At 38.3% G+C, this 25,068-nt stretch overlaps 1 protein-coding gene across 4 annotated transcripts; it reads right to left on the bottom strand.

Moving 5' to 3' along the window:
- Window positions 1–21,358: 21,358 nt before the first annotated feature.
- LOC133318115 (2-alkenal reductase (NADP(+)-dependent)-like) lies at window positions 21,359–24,777 on the bottom strand. 4 transcript variants are annotated; one of them, XM_061520061.1, is made up of 6 exons: window positions 24,716–24,757; window positions 24,533–24,574; window positions 23,456–23,633; window positions 22,991–23,157; window positions 22,025–22,107; window positions 21,359–21,912 (listed from the first exon to the last, which is right to left on the bottom strand). In XM_061520061.1, exons 1-6 carry the CDS (start codon window positions 24,755–24,757, stop codon window positions 21,534–21,536), a joined length of 891 nt encoding a protein of 296 aa, XP_061376045.1. In that variant the 3' UTR covers window positions 21,359–21,533. The 4 variants fall into 4 exon arrangements, with proteins under 4 accessions (XP_061376045.1, XP_061376042.1, XP_061376043.1 ...); XM_061520058.1 differs by having other exon boundaries at window positions 24,500–24,777; XM_061520059.1 differs by having other exon boundaries at window positions 24,533–24,777.
- Between the last annotated feature and the right edge of the window lie 291 nt (window positions 24,778–25,068).

Below are 25,068 nucleotides of genomic sequence, written 5' to 3'. Positions count from 1 at the left end.
AATTCTTCTTGTTGGGTGCCTAGTGGCGCCATGTAATATTAATGCATGTGGTGCCAATTGGCGCCACTTTGGTGCCATGATGCGCCGCTGGAAATTCTCTGTTGTAGTTTCCGTGATCTGGCGCGGGTCTGCGCCATTTTGGTGCCAACTTGCGCCAAGTTTCTGTCTTTTGTACTGTGTAACCTTTCCAATCCGGCGCTGGTTTGTGTCAACAGGCTTTTATAATTTTTACTTCTTTTTCCTGTAAAAACACAACCAATAAGTGAAAAGTATAATTGAGAAGAAAGAATCAATATAATTAGCAAATATGTCATTTAAATTGCTCTCTTATGACTCAATTCTTATCAATTTTAACACAGAAAAACACACTTGCCAGAGGCACATCAAATCATTCCCAGATTTAAATGTTGCTGTCTTCAGCAATGTACAAGACTCAATCCAGGAAACAATTAATTATTCCAACACAACATCATACAGACAATCAAGAGATCCCTATGCTAAGCATGAATGAATCAATGTAAAGAACTCCTAACAATGCCTTTTATTCTCATGAACATGTCAGAATCTAGCTTGAACACCCCTCACTAAGATAATCATATAACGCTCAGCACTCAAGTGTTTAAGGGAGTAACAAACACTCAATCCATCACAGCAATATCATTACCATAAGCTTGATCATATTCTCAAGTTCCTAAAGATGAGGAACATTAACACATGCATAATTGATCAAAAGGACTTCACAGGTTGTAACTTGGCCGGGTTTAATGGGTAGGAATATATGGAAAGTAGCTCAACAAACACTGAGATTGAAAAACTGATATTATTTCATTTTTAACACATTCAACTCAATGATTTTGCTCCACTAACATTCCCACAGAATTTCGGGAATTAATTCCTTTCAGCCACCATTTCTTTACATTCACCCTTTTTCTTTTTCTTGCTTTTTCTTTTCTTTTTTCTTTTTCTCCCTTTTGTTTTAAGGGCTCAGATGAAATTTTACCTCCCCTAATTACTTGACCTTTGTGGAGCTCACCTTAATTTCTTTGTTTTATTTTCAACATATCAGTAATTCAATCTCAATTAAGGTAAGTCACATGGATATAGGCTAAACTATCAATCAGGAATTATGAACAAAAAGGCTCAGGCTCAAAGGGGTTAACAATGGAAAAATTCATACAGGTGGGTTATTTTTGGCCAATAGCTAACAAGGACAAAATGTCTTTATCATATCAATCAATACATGCATAACAGAGAAACAGAGCAAGTTCTAGAATGCTATCACAGTGAGGTCTCTCAGAATAAAATAAGTGTTTAAGCACAAAACCTCATCAGCTATGATGTCAAGCTAGACTTCCAAAAGAACATCAGGCATCATTAATCATTCAAGCACAAAATTCAAACAAACGAGCAATCATGAAATCTACTCATGCCAATACAATATTATGCCAGAAGTTCATACAAAACATGATCCCTAGGATGAATCAGGCAAATTAACTAAGGAAAGCATATCTAAACCTGGGACTTGCTCAGAAAACATGTTCAAATTTTTTTTTTATATATATAGCACACAAAATACTATAAAAATAACTAAGAAAATTAAAAGAGTTAGAATATCTCCCCTGATAGAAGAATTGCAGCAGTTCTCAGGTGCAAGCCTACCATTCCCAGATTTAGAGAATTGTTGTCCTCAGCAATAATTAAACCACGAGAAAGAAGAAAAACCTGCACAATAGAACAAACAGTGGCATATAGAAGAAACTATAATGCGCACATTAAAACATAAGAGAAAGATATACTAACACAAAGTAACTAAAAGAAAAATACGAAACAGAAAAATAAACTAATATACAAGATCTCCATTAGCAAAGAGATAAACTCAACCCTCCATGTCATCCCCCTCAGCAGCGTGGGATGATTCAGCAAATGGAAGGTCTGGTGGTACTGGTTGCCTTGGTGTATGAGACCACCATTCCCAGATTTGCTCCAAACCATGGAGCCATGTTAAGAACTCTTTGAAATTTTGATTTTTCCGAGAGATAGAGTCTCGGTGTCTCTTGTCAAACTTCAGCTCCTGATGTCTTTTGCAACTTGTATCAAAGAGTTTCACCACTTCCTTTCTCAGTACCTTCTTCAGCATAGGATGACGCCTCCTTTTGGATTTCCTCCCAGGTTTGTCATCATCCTCATTGAGAATTTTGTTGGTATAGGAAAAGGGATCTTTATTTTTCAATTCAGTTTCCTCTTCCTTCAATGCTTCAATCACCGCCTCCTTATTACTCAAGAAGACATTTTTCTGAGGTTGAAAAAGCTCCTTCCAATCCATCTTCATAGCACCATCTTCCTTGGCATCATTCGCTACACTTTGTTTTTCCTTTACTTCAAGACTAAAACAATCATCTTTGTGAGAAGACTGTTTTAGAGAATCAAAGACGTTGATGGTAACGGTCTCATCATTCATCCTTAGCTCAAGCTTCCTGTTTTCAACATCAATTAGTGCCCGAGCAGTGGCCAAGAAAGGTCTACCTAACAAAAGAGGCATCTCAGCTCCCCCTTCCATGTCCAACACTACAAAATCAGCAGGAAAGATGAACTTGTCCACCTTTACAAGAACATCTTCAATAATACCACTAGGCTTCCTCAAAGACTTATCAGCAAGCTGAAGAGATGCCAAAGTGGATTTCAACTCGGTGATCCCCAAAGATTTACAAACAAAAAGGGGCATCAAATTAATGGTAGCCCCAAGATCGCATATTGCTCTGCCAATTTTTGTGTCCCCAATTTCAATAGGGATTTTGAAACTCCCTGGATCACTGAGTTTGGGTGGGAACTTCTTCTGTATAATGGCACTACACTCCTCAGTGAGTGTTACAGTTTGGCAATCCTGCAGCTTATGCTTTCTTGATAACAAGTCCTTCATGAACTTGGCATAATTAGGCATGCAAGCCAAGGCTTCAGCAAATGGAAGATTTATGTGAAGCTTTTTGAATATGTCAAGGAACCTGGCATACTGTTGCTTCTGAGCATCCTTCTTGAACCTTTCAGGATAGGGTGCCATGTTTCTAACATATTCAAGACTCAGCTCAAACTTCTTCTTTTCAATTGGCTTCTCCACTTCAGCAGGTTTTTCACTTTCTTTTTCTTTTACGGGCTCACCTGCAGTATCTAGCTTCTTCTCAGCTTCCACATTTATGCTCGGCTTTTCTGGAGCAACCACCACTTTGCCACTTCTAGTGGTGACAAACATACAATCCTCCCTTGGATTGGTGACGGTGTTACTAGGGAAACTACCTGGAGTTCTATCAGCAACTTACTTGGCCAGCTGGCCAATTTGATTCTCCAGATTTCTGATGGAAGCACTCATGTTTCTGGTATTAGCCCTAGTCTCTTCCATGAAAGCATTTGTATTCTTTGTATTGGCTCTAGTCTCCTCCATAAAAGCATTGGAGTGTTGAGCCATTTGTCCAATTAACTTCTCCAAATCAGAAAGTTCCTTCTGTGGAACAGGAGGAGGTTGCAGATAATTGTTAGAACTGTAGTCAAGACCACCTCCTTGACCTCTCTTCTGAAAATTACTTCCAGAAGAAAATTTCTGATTTCTTGAAAAAATTTGTTGGGGCTTCTGTTCATACCAAACCCCATTTACTTGCAACTGCTGTGGATTATCACCCATGAGAGTAGGACACTCATTAGACTCATGAGCTTCCTTACAATATTCACAAACCACAGAAGTTGATTGAACCTTGGACACTTGCATTTTCTCAAACTTTTCATTCAAGCTGTCAAACTTTTTGGACAACAACTTTTGTTCAGCAAGCATAGCATCATTGCTTTCCAGCTTTATCACTCCTCTTTTTAATTGAGCTGGTATACTCTCATTCTCATTCCTTGCCAGCTTCTTTATCAAATCAATGGCTTGTTCAGAAGTACTTTGCCGAATAAAACCTCCAGCTGCACTATTAATCACCAACCTTGTTTCAGGAGAGATGCCATTAAAGAATATTGCCACTTTTCTGTCATCGTCTCCTTCATAGTGCGGACACTTCCGGATGAGTTCTTGGAATCTATTCCAGGTTGCACACAGTGATTCTCCTTCAAGTTGGCGGAAGTTTGTGATTTCATTCACCAGCTGGTTGTATTTTTCCATAGAAAAGAAATGGGCAAAGAACTTTGATGACAAGTCTTCCCATGTTGTGATACTATTAGCTGGCTGCCTTTCTATCCATCTGAGAGCTTTTCCCTTAACAGCAAAATGGGATAATCGAAGCCTTACAGCATCGGCCGACACTCTGTTGTGCTTGGTAGTGTCACAGATCATCAGAAATCGATCTATGAACTCATGAGGATCTTCTTCCTCAGCACCAGAGAACTGAACCCTTTTCACCAAAGTAATCAAAGATGGCTTCAGCTCAAAATTATTTGCCTCCACCGTCGGTCTGATTATACTTGAATTTGGCCTATTGAACACCAGAGTCAGAATGGTGTCCAACAATCGAGGAGGTTGATTATTTGCATTGTTGTTACCCGCCATCTCTTGTATTTGTTGTACAGGTTCTCGATTGAAATCTTCCCAAATTAACTGCTTGGAAACTTTCCTCAGTCTTTTCTCAGTCCTTGAAATTTCAGGATCAATTACAAAGTCTGTAGGAGGAGGTCTACCTCGCATAAAACTCAGAAAAATATGTTAGTAGCACCTGCTAACACAAAATACGATAGAACAAAATAAAATAAAATAAAAATAAAAATCCAATCTCAAAGATCAACGGTTATTTGTAATATTGGAATTAGCAATCCCCGGCAACGGCGCCAAAAACTTGATGCTCTCCGGCAAGTATACCGATCGCACAAGTAATATAATGAGTAAGTAAAGTATTGTCTCCACAGGAATTGTAAACCAAGTACTACAATAACCAGTCCCCTTAAGTTGGAAAACTCGGTTTGTTGTTTGGAAAATTGTGAATTGAATTTGAGTAACAATATGAAATAAAAATAAAGACTTGTTTTTATATTTTTATTTAAGAGAAATAAAATAGTAACAATGAGAATTGATTTTAAAAATATGAGAAAACAATTGTAGCTAGAGCGCACTCACCTTATGATCCCCACTTCTTACTTTGGATTGATTCACAATATTTATTCATATAATTACTCGGATAAATTATTATCTAAAAATATTTATTAGTTAACCCTCAACTCCTTGTAAGGTTAACCCTTTAATCCCAATTGGAACCCCAATTCCTTGCAATGTTCCTCATGGTATTAAGCAATGAACGCAATAATTTAAGCATCCGCAATTAAATACACATCTATTCCTAGCATGCATACCAATTGTTGTCCTACCCCCTTTCAAGATCAAAACCCCAATATTCCTATCTAGGGTTCTAACCCTCAAACTATTCCCAACTATCAGATTGATCAGTTCTAATAAAGGAAATAGAAAATACGCACAAGGTAGAGACAAAGATAATTATATAAATGAATAAAACTAAATCAATCCATCGTAACAAGGGTTCACATAGAGCTCGTGACCCTAACTACAATAAAAGAAAACTAGCCAAGCATAATCATGGCTAAAAATAATTCAATATTCAAAAGCATAATATTACAGAGAAATAGATGAAGAAGAAATGTAGAAGAATCCTTCTAAGCTCTGCCGTCGGCCTCCTCTGACTGGAATGAGATGATCTAGGTCTAGCACAAGGATCCTATTTATAATCTTATTTTTTTCTTCTTCCAAAAATACCCCCGCGGAAAGACGGTGTTATTTTCTCGCAACTCGGCGCCAGTTGGCGCCGGTTTGGCGCACGTTTGCGCCAACTTGCTGCCTCGAATACGAAAAGTCGGAACCGGGTCTTCATGACATAGCGCCAGTTGGCGCCATCCTTCACCTTTTGGGCGCCACTTGGCGCCAATATCCTTTGCTTTGGGCGCCTAGTGGCGCCAAGAATTCTTCTTGTTGGGCGCCTAGTGGCGCCATGTAATAGTAATGCATGTGGTGCCAATTGGCGCCACTTTGGTGCCATGATGCGCCGCTGGAAATTCTCCGCTGTAGTTTCCGTGATCTGGCGCGGGTCTGCGCCATTTTGGTGCCAACTTGCGCCAAGTTTCTGTCTTTTGTACTGTGTAACCTTTCCAATCCGGCGCTGGTTTGTGTCAACAGGCTTTTATAATTTTTACTTCTTTTTCCTGTAAAAACACAACCAATAAGTGAAAAGTATAATTGAGAAGAAAGAATCAATATAATTAGCAAATATGTCATTTAAATTGCTCTCTTATGACTCAATTCTTATCAATTTTAACACAGAAAAACACACTTGCCAGAGGCACATCAATCACTGTCTTGTATGACGCCACATACTCAGGCTTACCGTCGAGATGGAATAACACGTGCATATTAAAAGCCATTACACATAAAGCTCATCAGCATTTCAAATATCCAAAGCACATAACACAGCATGCATATAAACCATTCCCCAATGGGGTATGGTGGAACCACAACATGGCTAAACCGAGGACACGAAAGCTTACCTTGCAAACTAACTATCCAATGCCAAGATTCCACGCAAGCTCAAGGCCCACAAACAACACAATCACAATCTGCCCATACCATAATTAATCATCAATAATCATAGTTCAGATTCCATTAAGTGATTAAGTCTTTCTTACTCATTTTAACTCATTACATGTTGTTTCTGCAGGAAGTATTCGAATACTCCACGAGTAGTATTCGAATACTCCAGCTCTCCAGAAAGTATTCGATTTCTTTCATTAAAGTATTCGAATACTACCAAGTATCCGAATACTTTTCCCCCCAGTATCTGAATACCTCAGTATCCGAATACCAAACCTCTATGTATTCGAATACTTCTTCAAAGGTATCCGAATACTTTTCTTCCCAGAAAAGTATTCCAATACTCCTATAAGGAGTATTCGACTACGAATGAATAAGTATTCGAATACCATACAAAAAGTATTCGAATACTTCTTCACCAGAATGCAGAATTTCGAGCATACTTCTGCAAAATCTCAAATTCAAAGGTCCAAATGAGATTGGGAGTCCAATGACTCCCTATACAGATATACCCCAACATGTTATGAACCCAAAAACACATTCCTTTACTCAAATGGTTAAAGTTTCCTTTTTTAATGGATTAAACAAGTTAAACTCCTCAAAACAACAACATTAAAGTCATGATATACCTCCAAGAGGTTAAAACTCAGAAAAGACTCCTCCTTGGAGCTCCCAACACAGCTCCACAGCACTGCACTCAAAGGTCCACGAATTTGACACCTCAAGCTAGTGTTTTTCTCCACAAAGCACACAACTTGGAGTTCAAAAAGCCACTACCAAGTGACTTAACACTCAAACTCAGCAAACAGCCCCACACTCCTCACAAAATCTGAAACCAAACTTAGAAAACAAAGACCTTTCACCCACACAAGGCTTGCCCTCACAACACTCTACCAAAATGGTGAAGAAACATAGAGCAAAGGAGATCACTTTGGTGGAGTTTCAAGAGGAAGAAGGCTAAGGAATGGTGAAGAGACCCAATGGAACAGTGTGTACACAAACTGATCATCCCCACTCACGTAGAAGCAATAGTATGCCTAGGGTTTTGGGCCAAAAGACATATATATAGACTCATTAACTCAAACCACACTGTATTAGCAAAAATAGCTACGCTTAGCATTTTAATCCCAAACTTAGGATTCTTAACCTACTCAATTTTACAAGAATTATCATATTTTTCTTATATTTTTCGCAGCACTTTTCTGGTACGTGCTTTTCCATAGCAAGTATCAGTTCTGGCATCAGTTCTTATTATTTTAACTTGAAACTAATTTTACAACTCCTATATATTATTCTAGGTATATTCATGTGCTTATTATAATTTTCTAGGATACTTTATCGGTACGCATTTATAACAACTAGCAGAAACGGTATATGCACTTTTCGTTAGAAAAGCGATTTTCAACATTATTACTCACTTTCTAAAATTATTAAAGCCTCATAATAATTATTAGGGTCAATTATGGAATTATTTCTTAATTTCTCATAATTAATTAAGTAACTTCCTTAATTAACGGTGCGGGTTCTTACACAGCGCTTAATAAAAATGCGGAATAAACTTTTCACTTTCAATTATGATGTCATTATTATTAACCAAGTTGATTAATTAATTCATTTTCAAAATATTTCCTGTATGTAAATTGCAATAAAATTAAATACACTGAATAACCTCATAAGATATAAATAAGTGTGTATCTAAACCACGGAACTACAACACGTAGTCTGGACCATAATTCTGATATAATTATACAACATGTTGGGTGGTTTGCTGTTGGTGGAAAAATATATATTCTGATGGAGGACGTTCCTCTATTCTAAATTAGCAAGAGAAAATAGATTTGTTCCCTTACTTCCAACCCAAGTGCGCAAGTGAACGCATCGAGTAATAATGGGTGTATTAATGCCCAGATTATCGTTCTCACGAGGATAGAACTCTAAATAATGCCTTAAACTATTTTATAAAGAATGAAAATGAGAAGAAAAGTTATTGATTTAACTGTCTGGTCAAACATTCCCTACTGTCTTGACAACGTTCCTCAAGAACTGTAAGTTCAGTCTGATGGCAAACAACTCCTCGCGTCGTTATATATGTGATCCTTCTTGATGAGAGATGGCACGACAATAGTCATTGGAGATTGATAGATACAAGATTGAATAGATTAAAAATAACATAGTAATAACTATAATCAAGAGACAACAAAGTGGATGGTTTTAAAACAGTTTTAACACTAGGAACGGATTCACTGCTCCATTCTTAAATAGTTATTTTCTCTGCTCAAGACTTAGCACTTTTTGGCTTTGTCCCAGTTTCTTAACTGCCAACTCTGATTCCTTAGCTCATGGACTAGATGACTCACAAGTTTCCATATTCCTATGGCTCCCTTGACTCCAACAGGTACTTGGTACAGAACCTTAAAATGGACGAAGTGGCCCCTTATTCCTAAGGTAGCCAATAGTGTTGTTGCCAAAACACTACTTTCCCCCACTGGCTAAGCTGTCTGAAATCCCTTCCTTAAGGAAGTTCCTTTCTCAGTACATGTTCAATTTCCATTGATACACAATGAATATAGCTTACTTAGCCAGAGAAATACAAAAAGCTTCAGTACAAGAGTTTTGAAAATAATTCTTTAAGAAATTTGCAGCTTATCTGTTCCACAGATAGTTTAGCCCATGGCTGTTACTTTAAACATAATTATTCTAAACTGAAGTCCCATAGACCCGAGATTCAGTTTAGAGATAACGAGTGGAAAGGAAAGAAGGAATACTTATATTGAAATGAAACAAGAAAGATTACAAAAAAATATAAAGTGGAGAAGATGGTTGATGCTCGTGAGAAGTCTCAAGTGAATGTTACAGAATAAAGGAGAAGTGTTGTCACTTAACTATAGCTACAACTATACAAAATTAAACTACAAATTAACTAAATAATACTAAGTGATCTCTTCTTAAGGAATTCGATGATGTCTTCGTGTTTGGGACGTCCTATTTGTAGGCAGAAAGGTGAGTGGCAATCTTGTAAAATCCCTTGGAGTTGGTCTCTTGACTGTATGGGCGGGGCGGTGGCAACAATGTTTGGAGGCTTGCAACTTGCTAGATGGGACAGTTATTGTTGAGATTTGCCATTTCTTGCAATCCCCTATGCCTTGCTTTCTTCTCAGCCAATGAGAACTCTTTATTCCCTGTTGTACATGTTTCTTCGTGCTTAATTGATGAACCGACTCTGCTTTAAGGAAATTTCATTTCAACGTTTCCTGCAAAGTGATCAGAAGCATTAAATGAGTGGAGCAGGTGCAATAAATGCTCTCAATCCGTTCCCCTTTTAATATGTTTTGTTACGTCACCATCTGTTCCCCCACTGTGTTTTTGTCACAAAGATGTAAAACAAGTGATTTTCATGCTGAAGTTGCTCATCAGATGAGGGAACGGATAATATTTTGCCATCAAAATGGGCTTAGATGGGAACGAATTTACGTCCCATCGCAACCTAATTATAAAATAAGACATAGTCAATCAATGTGGCATATACAACCCCCATTTCATCAAATAAGGCAAAAAAGCCCAACAGAGTCTCAAATCCAATAACACGATAATAAATATAAAACATGTCAGCATCCAAGCATATCATCATAAAAGTAGAAATCTCAACTCAGCTCTGGCCTCCTATCGCCTGAGGTATCAATCCCCGAGTTACCTGAACCTGAAAATGTGCCACAAACGTGGGGTGAGATCTCTAAACAGATATCTCAGTAAGGCAAGGGGTCCTCAAGGATTCTCCACCCCAAGCTCACTTACATGTGCAATATAAGTTCTAAAAGCAGTAAAACAGTATAATTTCCAAAATCAGTGCAATGCAACAGATAACAATGTCATTTGTGTCAAATATTCTACTGGCCAAATAAATGCAGGATTTACATACGTCTATAACCTACAATCATTGCAAGACACCACTTGCACCCACCCACAGAATCACCCTATTGTATGTCTCCACATACTCAGGCTTACTGTCTAGGTGGCACAAACACATGCATATCATGAAACACTTGCACATAACAGCTCAACAGCATTTCAAAATCAATACATGAAAACACATCATGCATATAAACCATCCCCCCGTGAGATATGGTGGAACCAACAATGGCTAAACTGAGAACACGAAAGCATACCTCTTAAGCAATCAATCCAAGCCAAAGTCCACACTAGCTCAAAGTCCACAAACAGCAAAATCACAATTTGTTTTAAACCAACAATCATATCAACATTCATCATCTAATAGTTCAAAACATAACAACCATGTTTTCTTCTTCGTTTAATGTCTTTAGGCTTCTCACAAAGCCATAAGCCCTTAATCACTTTGATTCTGACTTAGATAATTATTACTGAGATTTAACTTAACCAACCTAGGGTCCACAAACCCCAAATACGGTTCTGTATGCACAGAACAGTCACTGTCTCGAAATTCCCAAAATATTTGAATATTTGTCGGGGTCATATCCGGATATCCATATCCGGATATCTTATCTGGATATCCACAACCCCATATCCGGATATCATATCCAGATATTTCGCGACAAAATGCAATTTCTGCACTTCGCGAGATATCACTCCCAAGGTTCAACTTTTAACCCATTTTAACGTCCAAGCATGCTTTTTTATACACATTTAGGTGCATATTCATGTTGGTTAACTATACAACTCATTTTACATGCCAAGACTCCACTTTTACCCAATAAAACTCATTATCAAAGGTGGTGAAGCTGGCCCAAAGGTCAAAACTCAGAAAAGGGTGCTCTTGGAGCTCACCAATCTGTCCCAAGAAGTCAGATTACACAAGCCACGAAATGGTGACCAAAACTTGGTCCTTTCTCAACCAAAATGGCACCTTGAAGCTTCAAATGGCATGGAGATGGCTCCCACACCACACAACCTCAAAGTCAGTATCTCCCTCACTCAAAACCAAGCCTACAACTCAGAAATGGCTGGACTTTCAACCTCCCAAGGCTAGAGCACACACATACAAGGGACTTTGGTGAAGAAAGTATGAGGAAAGGTGCTCTCTTGGAGCTTCAATGGAGGGGAAGGAGGGGTGGCAAGGTGGCTGACTCCAAGCTTCAGAAATTCCCACACAGAAGGCACAATATGACCTAGAGTTATATGCCATTTTGCTATTTATAGTCGTTTAAGTTTTAATCGCGCTGTATTAGCGCTAAAAGCTACGCTTAACATTTTAATCCCAAACTTTGGATTCTGACCCTAGTCATTTTTCTAAGATTTGTCATATTTTTATTTTATTTTTTGTAGCACTTTGCCGGTACACGCTTTTACGTAGTCAGTGTCAGTTCTGACACCAAATCTCATTATTTTGACTCCAAACTTGTTATACTAGTCCTATATATTATTCTAGGAATATACACACAATTTTCATAAGTATCTGGGATACTTCATCGGTACGTATTTATACCGTGAGAAAAAATCGGTATCTGCACTTTTCGTTAGAAAAGCAACTTTCAACATAATCAATTACTTACCATAATTATTTAAGCCTTCTCTCAATTATTAGGTTCAATTATGGAATTATTTCTTTAATCTCATAATTAATTAGTTTAATTTAAATTCTTAATTTAACGGTGCGGGTTCTTACATGAGGCCTATTTATTGCTAAGTCCAATAAGGGGCAATTCAAATATAAATCAGATTTAATTAAGGAAAGATATCCATTAAGGATATCAATCCTAATACGACAACATAATATATGGGATTGGGACACGTGAAACACGTCGTGGATGTTTGCCAAGTTCGGAGGCAAGGCAAGCCGGTAGGCAACAAACCCTACCCTACCCTACCAAGAATCTGGTATGGCCCAATGAATCTCGGGTTAAGCTTCCTCACTCCGAGTTCCCGACCAACACCGGTGACAGGTGAAAGTCTCACAAACACATGCTCACCCTCACTGAACTCCAGTGGACGATGCTTAACATCATAATAGCTCTTCTGGCGATTCTGCGCCTGCTTCAGCTTCTCTCTGATCATCTGGATCTGTTGGGTGGTATCTTGGACGAAATCCAAGCCAAACAACTCGCGATCTCCAACCTCAGACCAACAGTAGGAGTCCGACACCTCCTACCATACAACGCCTCGTAGGGTGTCATGCCTAGGCTAGCATGGAAACTGTTGTTGTAAGAAAATTCAACCAATGGCAGGTACCTATCCCATGCTGGACCTTGCTCCAAAGTGCAAGCCCTCAACATGTCCTCCAAGGTCTGGATAGTCCGTTCAGTCTGTCCTTCAGTCTGAGGGTGATAAGTTGTACTCAATCTCAACTGAGTCCCAAAAGCTCCCTGCAACGCCTCCCAGAACCGAGATGTGAACTTCGGGTACCTATCATTGATGATACTCTCGGGCACCCCGTGAAGCCTCACAATCTCGCGAACATACAGTCTGGCCAACTGCTCAGTAGTGAAGCTCACCTTCACTGGAAGAAAGTGGGCAGACTTGGTCAATTTGTCCACAATGACCCATATAAAGTCACAACCAGCCTGAGTCTTCGGCAATCTCACAACGAAGTCCATGGAAATGCTCTCCCATTTCCACTGCGGTACCTCAAGAGGTTGAAGCTTACCAGACGGCTTCTGGTGTTCTATCTTTACCTTCTGGCAAATCAAACACTTGGACACATATACAACAATATCCTTCTTCATGCCCGGCCACCAGAAATTTCTCTTCAAGTCCTGATACATCTTTGTAGCACTAGGATGGATAGTGAATATGCCCTTGTGGGCCTCTGTCATCACATCCTCAGTCAGAGGACCTCGAGGAATCACAATCCACTTCTGGAATGTCAATACACCATCCTCGTTCCACGACACATCGTTCTGGTTCTTCACATAGTCGAGGCACTCTCTTTGCACTTGCGCCTCTTTAATCTTTTGCATAAACTTATTCTCGACTCTCACAGTCTTCATCTCGAGAAGTGCACCCCCAAACAAAGAGGTCACTGTCAGATCTCAAAATTTCTCAATTATATCATAGTCACCCATCGTCAAACTGGATAGACTCATAGATTTCTGACTCAAAGCATCAGCTACCACATTGGCCTTGCCAGGATGGTACTTCAACTCAAAGTCGTAATCTTTCAGGAATTCCATCCATATCTGTTGTCTGATGTTCAGCTCCTTCTGGTCAAACAGATACTTCAAGCTCTTGTGGTCACTGAACACGGCAAACTTCATGCCAAACAGATAATGCCTCCAAATCTTGAAAGCAAACACAATTGCTGCCAACTCCAAATCATGAGTCAGGTAGTTCTCCTCATGAGGTTTCAACTGCCTCGAAGCATAAGCAATCACTTTTCCCAACTGCATTAATACACAGCTCAGCTACTTTCCGGAGGCGTCATAATATAACTCAATCTCCTCAGCAGGGTCAGGAAGGACCAACACAGGTGCAGTCGTCAGTCTCTCCTTCAACTCCTGAAAGCATTTCTCACACTCGTGAGTCCACACAAACAGAGTCTTTTTCCTGGTAAAGCGAGTCAATGGTAGAACCATCGTGGAGAATCCCTTAATGAACCTCCTATAGTACCCAGCCAAACCCAAGAAACTCCTAACTTATGTAACCGTCTTAGGCCTCTCCCAATCCAGCATGACATCAATCTTGTTCGAATCCACTACAACTCCCTCAGCAGAAATCACATGCCCAAGGAACTTCACTGACTTGAGCCAGAACTCACATTTCGAAGGTTTAGCATAAAGTTTTTTCTCCTTCAGCACTTGCAACACAAACCTCAGGTGCTCTGCATGCTCCTCCTCCGTCTTGGAGTAAATCAAAATATCTTCAATGAAGACGATCACAAACAGATTCAAATACGGCTGGAAAATCCAGTTCATGTAATCCATGAACACTACGGGTGCATTGGTGAGTCCAAAAGGAATCACCAAATACTCATAATAACCGTATCTTGAACGAAACGCGGTCTTAGGGACATCCTCCGACTTCACCCGAATCTGATGGTATACAGATCGAAGATCAATCTTCGAGTACACGCAAGCACCCCTGAGTTGATCCAACAGATCATCAATACGAGGGAGGGGATACTTGTTCTTGATTGTCGCCTTGTTCAACTGCCTGTAGTCGGTGCACAACCGCATAGTCCCATCTTTCTTTTTAACAAAGATTACCGGTGCTCCCCATTGAGACACACTCGGTCAAATGAAGTCTTTTGTCGAAAGATCCTCAATGTGTTTCTTCAGTTCTGCCAACTCTGGTGGAGACATCCGGTATGGAGCTAATAAAAAGGCCCACACCAGGCAACAAATCAATGGAGAACTCTATCTCCCGCTGTGGCGGAAACTCAAGAATCTCCTCATGAAACACCTCGAGGAATTCCTTCACCACAGGAATGCCACTGATATCTTCTTGTGTCCCACTCACAAAAACCTCCCAACATGGCATATCCAAATGCCCCTGCTCTCAAGGCTCTCTAGCCTGCAGCACTAAAATATAAGGCGAGGAACTAGCTGTGGAATCACATGAAGACATCACCACTAGCTTGGCACAACAATTAATCATCACACAATTCTTGGACAACCAATCCATGCCAAGGATGATCTCCAAATTAGCCATCGGCAATCTTATCAGATCCACCAAAAACTCACGGCCATCCCACTCAAACACGACATCTCGATGTACACTGGAGGTATCACACTTTTCTCCGGTGGTGGTGGTCACCCGCAACGGTAGAGAAAGCACAACAATGGAAAACTCAAGCCCCACAACAATCGGGGTTGCGATGAAAGAAAGTGTCGCCCCAGAATCAAACAAAACATCAACATCAGATCCACCAATGGAAACAGTACCTCTGACAAGGTTCGAAGCTCGGTCCGACTGCTTTCGATCCAAGGTGTAAACACGACTAGCGGCAGGTGGCACTGCAGGTGCCGCTGTAGGTGGAAGGGGAACCATCTGAAGTGGAACTGCCTGAACTACTGCAGCTCTCGCGATCGATGACGGACAATCTCTAGAGTAGTGGCCTGCGTGGCCACAATGAAAATAGATCAACTGGCTTGTAGCACACGACCCCGCATGGAATTTCCCACATCCCAAACATCTGAGGGTAGGAGGTCTAGCTGAATTCCTCTGAGTAGAAGTCCTCTTGAACTGGCTAGGCGTCTGCCTAGCAGCCAACTGCTTCCCTTTCCCTTTTTCAGCAAACTTCTTGTCGTTCTAGGAAGTGGAACTACTAGTTTCTTTTACCTCAGCAACCTTGGCCCTCTTGGCCCTACTCACAATACAGACATCCTCAATGTCCCTACACTGCTGTACCAGTGTACCAAAATCTCTAGAGGCAGCACCATCAATACGATCTGCAATCTCCTCATTAAGTCCCCCGCGGAACTTAGAGGCCAAGAATGTAGGGGTCAGCATAGCAATCCAAAAATTTGCAAACTTGACCAGTTCATTGAACTTAGTCAAGTACTCGTTAACTGACATCGAGCCTTGCACCAGTCTGTCAAACTCCCTCTGCTTCCTCTCATGCGCATCATAGGGAAAGTATCTGCCCAAAAAGCAATCCTTAAAGAATGGCCATGTAATCACATAACCCTGCATCTCATAGACGTGAGAGGTGTTCGTCCACCACTCATGAGCGTCGCCCTCCAGCATGTAGGTCGCAAACATCAACTTTTGCGGATCGGTGCACTGCATAACTCTGAAGATCTTGTCCAATGACTGGAGCCATCTATCAACAACAATAGGATCATAAGATCCATCAAAAGAAGGTGGCTTATGCTTGCAGAAAGCATTCAGCCAGCGGTCAATAACATCACAATTCTCAACGGGCTCAAGATAGGGTTGCATCATCCCAGTAAGATGACTGGCACCCTCAATGTGACTCTGACTATCATCCTGAAGACTAGGTGGAGGCGGTAGAAGTGGTGGCGGAGGATACTGGCCACCAGCAGGACCAACCCTCATCTCCTCCAACATGACCCTCATCATAGTCATGTTCGCCAGGCGATTCCCCTCCAGCACGTCATTTGTGGCATTCCTGTTCGCCTCTCTGACGGCGTCCAGCATAGCCTGATTCGCTATTCTCAAGGCCTCCTGGTCGGCTAGGCAAGCCGCCTGCATCTCAGCCAATGCAGCCAGGACAGGATTAGGTTGATCCTTGTTCGTCTCTCGATTTCTCCTCGGTATTACCATGACTCTGCACAAGTTACACAAAGAACGAGTTGATCAGGCCCACATCACACATGCATCATCATAGCAAAATCCTATAGAGAAACACACAAGACAAGACACACGACAAAACATCCTAAGTTATTGCAATACATACAGGCTTTTCCCTAGAAAGTGCTCTGATACCATAAAATGTAACACCTTGTGTATACCCGGTTTGTTATCATGTCATCGTATTAAGCAGCGCTTAATAAAAATGCGGAATAAACTTTTCACTCTCAATTATGACGTCATTATTATTAACCAAGTTGATTAATTAATTCATTTTCAAAACATTGCCGGTATGTAAATTGCAATAAAACTAAATAAACTGAATAACCTCAAAAGATATAAAAAAGTGTTTATCTAAATCACGGAACTACAACACGTAGTGCAGCCATAATCCTGATATAATTATACAACCCAATTATAAAATAAAACATAGTCAATCAATGTGGCATGCATAACCCCCATGCTCACCAAATAAGGCAACAAAGCCGAACAGAACCTCAAATCGAATAACATGATAATAAATATAAAACATGTCAGCGTCCAAGCATATCATCATAAAAGTAGAAATCTCAACTCAGCTTCGGCCTCCTGCCGCCCGAGGTATTAATCCCTGAGTTACCTGAACCTGAAAATGTGCCCCAAATGTGGGGTGAGATCTCTAAACAGAAATCTCAGTAAGACAAGGGGTCCTCAAGGATTCTCCACCCCAAGCTCACTTACATGTGCAATATAAGTTCTAAAAGCAGTAAAACAGTATAAGTTCCAAAATCAGTGCAATGCAGTAGATAACCATGTCATGTGTGTCAAATATTCTACTGGCCAGAGAAATGCAGGATTTACATACGTCTATAACCTACAATCAATGCAAGACACCACTTGCACCCACCCACAGATCACCCTATTGTAAGTCTCCACATACTCAGGCTTACCGTCTAGGTGACACAAACACATGCATATCATGAAGCACTTGCACATAACAACTCAAGAGCATTTCAAAATTAATACATGAAAACACATCATGCATATAAACCATCCCCCCATGTGATATGGTGGAACCAACAATGGCTAAATCGAGGACACGAAAGCTTACCTTTTAAGCAATTAATCCAAGCCAAAGTCCACACTAACTCAAAGACCACAAACAGCAAAATCATGATCTGTTTTAGATCAGCAATCATATCAACATTCATCATCTAATAGTTCAAGACATAACGACCATGTTTTCTTCTTCGTTTAATGTCTTTAGGCTTCTCACAAAGCCATAAGCCCTTAATCACTTTGATTCTGACTTAGATAATTATTACAAAGGTTTGACTTAACCAACTTAGGGTCCACAAACCCCAAATACGGTTCTGTATGCACAGAACAGTCACTGTCTCGAAATTCTCAGAATATCTGAATATTTGTCGGGGTCATATCCGGATATTTCGCAACAGAATGCAGTTTCTGCACTTCGCGAGATATCACTCCCAATGTTCAACTTTTAACCCATTTTAACGTCCATGCATGTAATTTTATACACATTTAGGTTCATATTCATGTTGGTTACCTATACAACTCATTTTACATGCCAAGACTCCACTTTTACCCAATAAAACTCATGATCAAAGATGGTGAAGCTTACCCAAAGGTCCAAACTCAGAAAAGGGTGCTCTTGGAGCTCACCAATCTGTCCTAAGAAGTCAGATTACACAAGCCACGAAATGGTGACCAAAGCTTGATCCTTTCTCAACCAAAATGGCACCTTGAAGCTTCAAATAGCATGGAGATGGCTCCCACACCACACAACCTCAAAGTCAGCAACTCCCTCACTCAAGAAATGGCTGGACTTTCAATCTCCCAAGGCTAGAGCACACACATACAAGGGACTTGGGTGAAGAAAGTAGGAGGAAAGGTGCTCTCTTGGAGCTTCAATGAAGGGGAAGGAGGGGTGGCAAGGTGGCTGACTCCAAGCTTCAGAAATTCCCACGTAAAAAGCACAATATGACCTAGAGTTATGTGACATTTCTCTATTTATAACCGTTTAAGTTTTAATCGCGCTGTATTAGGGCTAATAGCTACGCTTAGCATTTTAATTCCAAACTTCGGATTCTGAACCTAGTTATTTTTCTAAGATTTGTCACATTTGTATTTTATTTTTCGCAGCACTTTGACGGTACACGCTTTTACGTAGCCAGTATCAGTTCTGACACCAAATCTCATTATTTTGACTCCAAACTTGTTATACTAGTCCTATATATTATTCTAGGGATATATACACACTTTTCATAAGTTTCCGGGATACTTCATCGGTATGCATTTATACTGTAGGCAGAATCGGTATCTGCACTTTTCGTCAAAAAAATGACTTTCAACATAATTAATTACTTACCATAATTACTTAATCCTTCTCATAATTATTAGGGTCAATTATGGAATTATTTCTTTAATATCATAATTAATTAATTTAATTTAAATTCCTAATTTAACGGTGTGAGTTCTTACATGAGGCCTATTTATTGCTAAGCCCAATAAGGGGCAATTCAAATATAAATCAGATATAATTAAGGAAAGATATCCATTAAGGATATCAATCCTAATACGACAACATAATATATGGGATTGGGCCGCTAGGAAAGACACAGAAGGTCCAGAATTCAATACCCACAGGTAAACTCTATAAATAAGAGGTAAAGCCTATAGATACAGGTACACTCTCTCTTTTACTGTTATGTTGTCAATGTGTACACACACCACCCCTTTGACGAAAGCTGTCTATTAGTATTCTTCTTCTTCAATGTACAGAGATTTGCTTGACTCAAGTGTATCTAACTCATAGATACCTTAGAGATGACACCTAGATCCAAGAGCAACATACTAGCTTATTGGGATAGACATCTCCAGTGAGCTCAAAACGACGTCGTTTTACGGTTATAAAATTAAAAAATTATATGGATAAAGACTACTATAATCCTGCAATATATTAGAATTACAAAATTACTTTGATTTTCGTCTCAAAACAATGTCGTTTTGGGCTAACCGGAGATAACTTATCTTCATTGACTGGAGAAATCTTTTACCATATATATATTTAAACAAGAGAGAAAAAAAATTATATATATTTATATATAAACAAGAAATAAAATTATTTTTATAACCAAAAAAAATATTATGTTCGCAAAAAATTAGAAAACACGAACCATATATGAAGCCTGCATCGTGACTGCAAGTCTGCAACCTTTGATGGCACAAAAACAATATAATAGATGATGTATCATTTTATTAAAATAACAATAAGAAACAAAGAGTAGGAATCTTATGACTACAAAATGACAAACCCATTATAACATGCGTGTAAGAAATATGAAGGTAAAAACAGTAACAAAGAAGACAAAAAAAAAAAATATAAATATATATATATATATATATATATATATATATATATATATATTATAAAGACTTGTATAAATATCCGTTAAACACAAAAGGTATACACACCCACCTTTACTTTGTAACATGCATACGGATAATACAACAACAAGACATTATAGAAAAAAAATAAAAACTTTACTAGAAACACATCAGATCCACACTTGAAAATGTTAAATTAAACTTAACATTATAATAAATAAAAAATATATATATAATGACCTGTGGGGTGCCAAGTCCGAGGAATCAGGGTTTTATCAATGAGGATATACGGTATATTACCAATAAATTTTTGGTGCATCTCTTGGTACCTAGATTCAGTACATTCTATAAATGAAAACATTACGTATCAGAGGAGAGAGAAAGAATTTAGCAGAAAAAAAAGAATTTTGATTAACATGTAATATTTTTATTGATGCAATACATTGAATCTTTAGTATAAGAATAACACCAAAATTTATTCGTATACTACAGCTTTAATGGACATGACGTATAATTAATTGACAGGGACACATAGCTAATGTTATGGATCGATTTTATGGACTCATATCTTAACAACATGACATCATATAATAGGTTAAAAAGATACAGATAATCTCGAGGGATAAAGAAATACAGATACTAACATGGAATACTGGTTGATGAGTGTTAAAAGTCGTTGAAATTTAGTCTAAAATATGAAAATAAAATAATGGAATCATGTACAAAGTTTATAACTAACCATCAGATTAATTTCAAGAATAAAGATAAATATAAAAATTACATTTCATTCTCATCTTCATAGCATGAAATTTTGAAGTTACAAAATCACATATACGAAAGGCTTTATAGAAACATCATCACTACTAAATATATTGGGTAAAACACTTATGCTGTTAATGCAGAAGTGTTCCCCTCATGTTACACATTAATCCAAATTTTCAATTTTTTATTTTTTTAAGAAAAAAATGGTGCGTCCACCATATCTTTGTCTCAGCTGCAGAAAATGATGCTTTGCAGCAATAGCAAAAATGCAAAGCCCAATTACATTTTAACTTGGATTTTCCCATAGGACTTACCGTAAACAACATTGACACAGCAGTATGAGGAAAAAGAAGAACAACACAAAGGATAAGGGAAGAACGAAGGAAACTTTGCAATATTATTCATTAACACGTGGTTCTGTATGCACAACCCAATTACACACGTGGTTCTCAACTAAAACTCCCTTAACATGCCTCCTTTCATCACAATTAAGGAAGATGATTGCAAAGGCCATACACAGTGCTCGATATTCAACACAAAAACAGAACTAAAAAAAGAAGACATCAATGTATTACAAAAGCAACATAATTCATTCACGAGCAACAAGAAGCACTTGTTTACCAAAATTGTGACCACTAAAGAGTCCAACCAAAGCTGCAGGGCCATTCTCAAGGTCCTCAGCTATGTCTTCCACATACACAACCTTCCCTTCTTTGATATGAGGCAGAAGAAACTCCAAGAATTTGGGATATAGGTGAAAGAAATCAAAAACATTAAAGCCTTGCATACGAATCCGCTTATATATAAGATTTGTCAAATTTGTTACACCTTCAGGTTGAGTGAGATTATACTGTGAAACCATTCCACAGACAGGTATGCGGCCATGGACTCTCATATTCAGAAGTACAGCATCAAGAGTTTTGCCCCCAACATTCTCAAAGTAAATGTCAATGCCTTCTGGAAAGTATCTGATTTGTAAATAAGGAGGATTTGTGTTACTAGTTGCAGTAACTTAATTTTTTTCTTGCAACAGATAAATTAAATTAAAATTCCTCTTTCACAACACTGTTAATTGCTGACCTTTTCAAAGCTGCATCAAGGTCTGGCTCTTCTTTGTAATTAAAAGCTTCATCAAATCCTAATTTATTCTTCAATAGATCCACCTGTTTGTAAAACACATAAGTTCAAGTTAAAGGAGGACTAAGTATTTTTGTTGGTGAGCAAATATAAACTTTGTACTAGTGCTAGTTTATGAGATTGGGAAACACAAGTACTAGTGCTGGTTTATGACAATTCTCTTCAAAATATCAAAGGATTTTTATTTTTATTTTTGGGGTTTGCTTCTTGTGACCGGAAGGTCATGCATTTGAGTCTAGGAAATTTCCTCTTTGTAATAATACAATGATAAAGTCGCATACAATCGACGCTCACCCCTGCCTTGACAAGTCGGGGAGCCTTATGCTCCAAGGTTTGCTCTTTGCGCTTTTTACTTTTGGGGGGATAAAGTGGGAGCGGGAAGGGTGGGATATAGAAAGAGCAAAAGGCAATGCTCCCTAACTTGGTGAGAGTAAAGGGTTCGGGTCAATTATATATAATCTCATCTTGTATTTTTGTAAAAAGGTGGTTTTCTATGCCTTCCCGTCACAAATAAACAATCATACTATTGCTCCAAAACTCCCCCCCTTAGGGATTGGATACATAATAGGATAAATCCGCAAACTAACTTCAGAATCAAACCACGTATTAATCCGCAAACATTACACAGTGCAACTTCTCATATCTGACATATGGCCTTGACCTTCGATTAAAAAAAACTTCCATGTATTTAAATTCGACATCTTGGAAAATCCCAAAAGTATGTAACATGTCTCAAAGTTCTCAATCACAAGAATGTTGTCTAGGCTTGCAAATTGGTAGAACTATTTCTGTCATATAATTAGGCTAATTAAAAATAGTAATACATTGAGTGGCAGGATAAATAACAAAAAGTTGATGTTAATTTATCATGTATGATGACTTATATAACAACAATAATTGGACAAATACCTTCTCTTTACTTCCAGCACTTCCAACAACATAACAACCAGTCAATTTAGCAAATTGACCAACAAGTTGACCAACAGCACCAGAGGCAGCTGAAATAAAAACTTTCTCTCCTTTCTTGGGAGATCCTAATTCAAAGAATCCAGCATAAGCAGTCATTCCTGGCATACCTGTCCTCAAACAATAAAATACTAACTTGGTTATAAAGTTGCTTAGATTTATTCTGAAGAAGCAGAATATATATACTAAGAAAATGAATCATAAAATAGTACAATACATTTATAATAAACTGATAGAAGTTTAGCTTATAAAATACACAAAAGCAATGAGCTATTGGTTCCAAATGAGTATGAAGGTCATTTAATATTGGTTCTCCTCCAAACCAAAGCTGCTTAAAGGATGAATTCCAACCATACAAGTGCATTCTTCACTAAGAATCAATATAAATTGAAAATGTTGAATACATACCAAGAATTCCAGTATAGTAGGAAAGTGGGACATCCTTGTGCTCAATTTTGAAAAGCATTTGAGTTGATGGGACCAAGCTATACTCTTCCCATTTAGTCAAACCCCATACTAAATCACCTTTCTTATAATCTGTGTGTCCGGATTCCAGGACTTTAGCCACGCCAAATCCTGTTAATGACTGTGTAATCACTCAACTGTTAGAAGGTGCATAAATTTATGACTAAAATGTATTTTTGAATTTCAAACATACCAAAATTGTTAGAAAAAGTGTATCTTATTAAAATATTTATACCAACAATTGAAGCCTCACAACACATCAACCCCGTTGAATCATGGCATTCATTCTCATTTCTGAACTGTTTTTCTCAAAAGAAAAGTGAAAAAAATTGACCTGTCCTTTTCTTATGCTTTTCAAAAAGCAGCCTCATATGATGCATAAAGCTTTTCCTTCTAAAATTAGGCCTTTGAAATTTGAACATTATATTAACTTTGTATAATATTCAAGTTTCTGAATACCCATTCTACAAAGTACAACACAGTCATGCAAAAATACTAATGCTATGTTTTGGAGTTTTGAAAGAGACATGGCGTGTTGGTTCATAATGGAGTGAAAACTGAAAAGGAAAGAGTATATCACTATTGATTATAACTTTTGGAGGGTAGGTCCTCTCCATTGTTTCGAAGTCAAAATGATAAATAATGAAATGGAGTAGATTAGAAGTTTAACTTCTAATATTATTCCTTTTAACTAAGAGATTAATGTTTAAGATATTACCCGTTTAGGAGATAATTTTATCTACTAAACAAACTTAACAAGATAGAAAAAAAAAATAGACTCCACGTATTATTTTTTGTAAAAAATAAAATTATCTCCTGTATATAAACACTAATATCATCAACTAATAATTATATAAATAATTCACATCAAATGCGATAAAGATCAAAATTTATGATTTAAATTAGTAAGTGTGCAATTATTTGAGTTTTTTCTTTTTAAAATTTAGATCATGGGAATAAATCTTCTGAAAAAACATATCATGGTACTTGGCTTTCCAATAAAGAGAGAGCATAACTTACAGAGCCAGGGACATAGGAAGGAAATCCCTCAACGGATTCCACCTTGGTCATGAGCATTCGCATGAAAGGGTCACACGACAAGTAGAGATTCTTGAGCAGCACCTCATTGGAACCTTCTGGAAGCTTCAAAGTTAAGGTACTTTCAACAATGCTCATGTCTGTTTCCTTAGGAAAACCAGATACATAGTCTCTTAGAATCACTTGCTTGTTCCTCATTTGTGCCATCTTACACACTTTTGGTTGCGTTTCAGTTCAGAGTTGACTGTGTCCTGTTGTCATGAGTTGGGGTGAGTGATCTCTATTTATAGGACACCGAGGAAAAGGCGAGGGCTAAAATGGGAAATTCAAATGGCTAATCGTAATTGCTTGCGTCATTAGCAATTATCGTATGTGGTGACGTGTTGGGTCTCTCTTCAAACGCTTTTTGGCACGCAGCACCATATATCCGTCCAAAAGAAGTAAAAAAGAGGGATTTACATAAAGATAAAATTGAGAATCGAAGAAAACAAATTTTCTTTTGCAATTTTATTTTATAT

The sequence above is a fragment of the Gastrolobium bilobum genome, unplaced genomic scaffold (genome assembly GCF_033153095.1).
Source record: "Gastrolobium bilobum isolate Gb01-03AN ecotype WA unplaced genomic scaffold, APGP_CSIRO_Gbil_v1 utg155733, whole genome shotgun sequence".
In the NCBI taxonomy this organism is placed as follows: Eukaryota; Viridiplantae; Streptophyta; class Magnoliopsida; order Fabales; family Fabaceae; genus Gastrolobium; species Gastrolobium bilobum.
The sequence above is the reverse complement of the archived record's forward strand: the minus strand, read 5'-3'. Positions and strand labels throughout refer to the sequence as shown.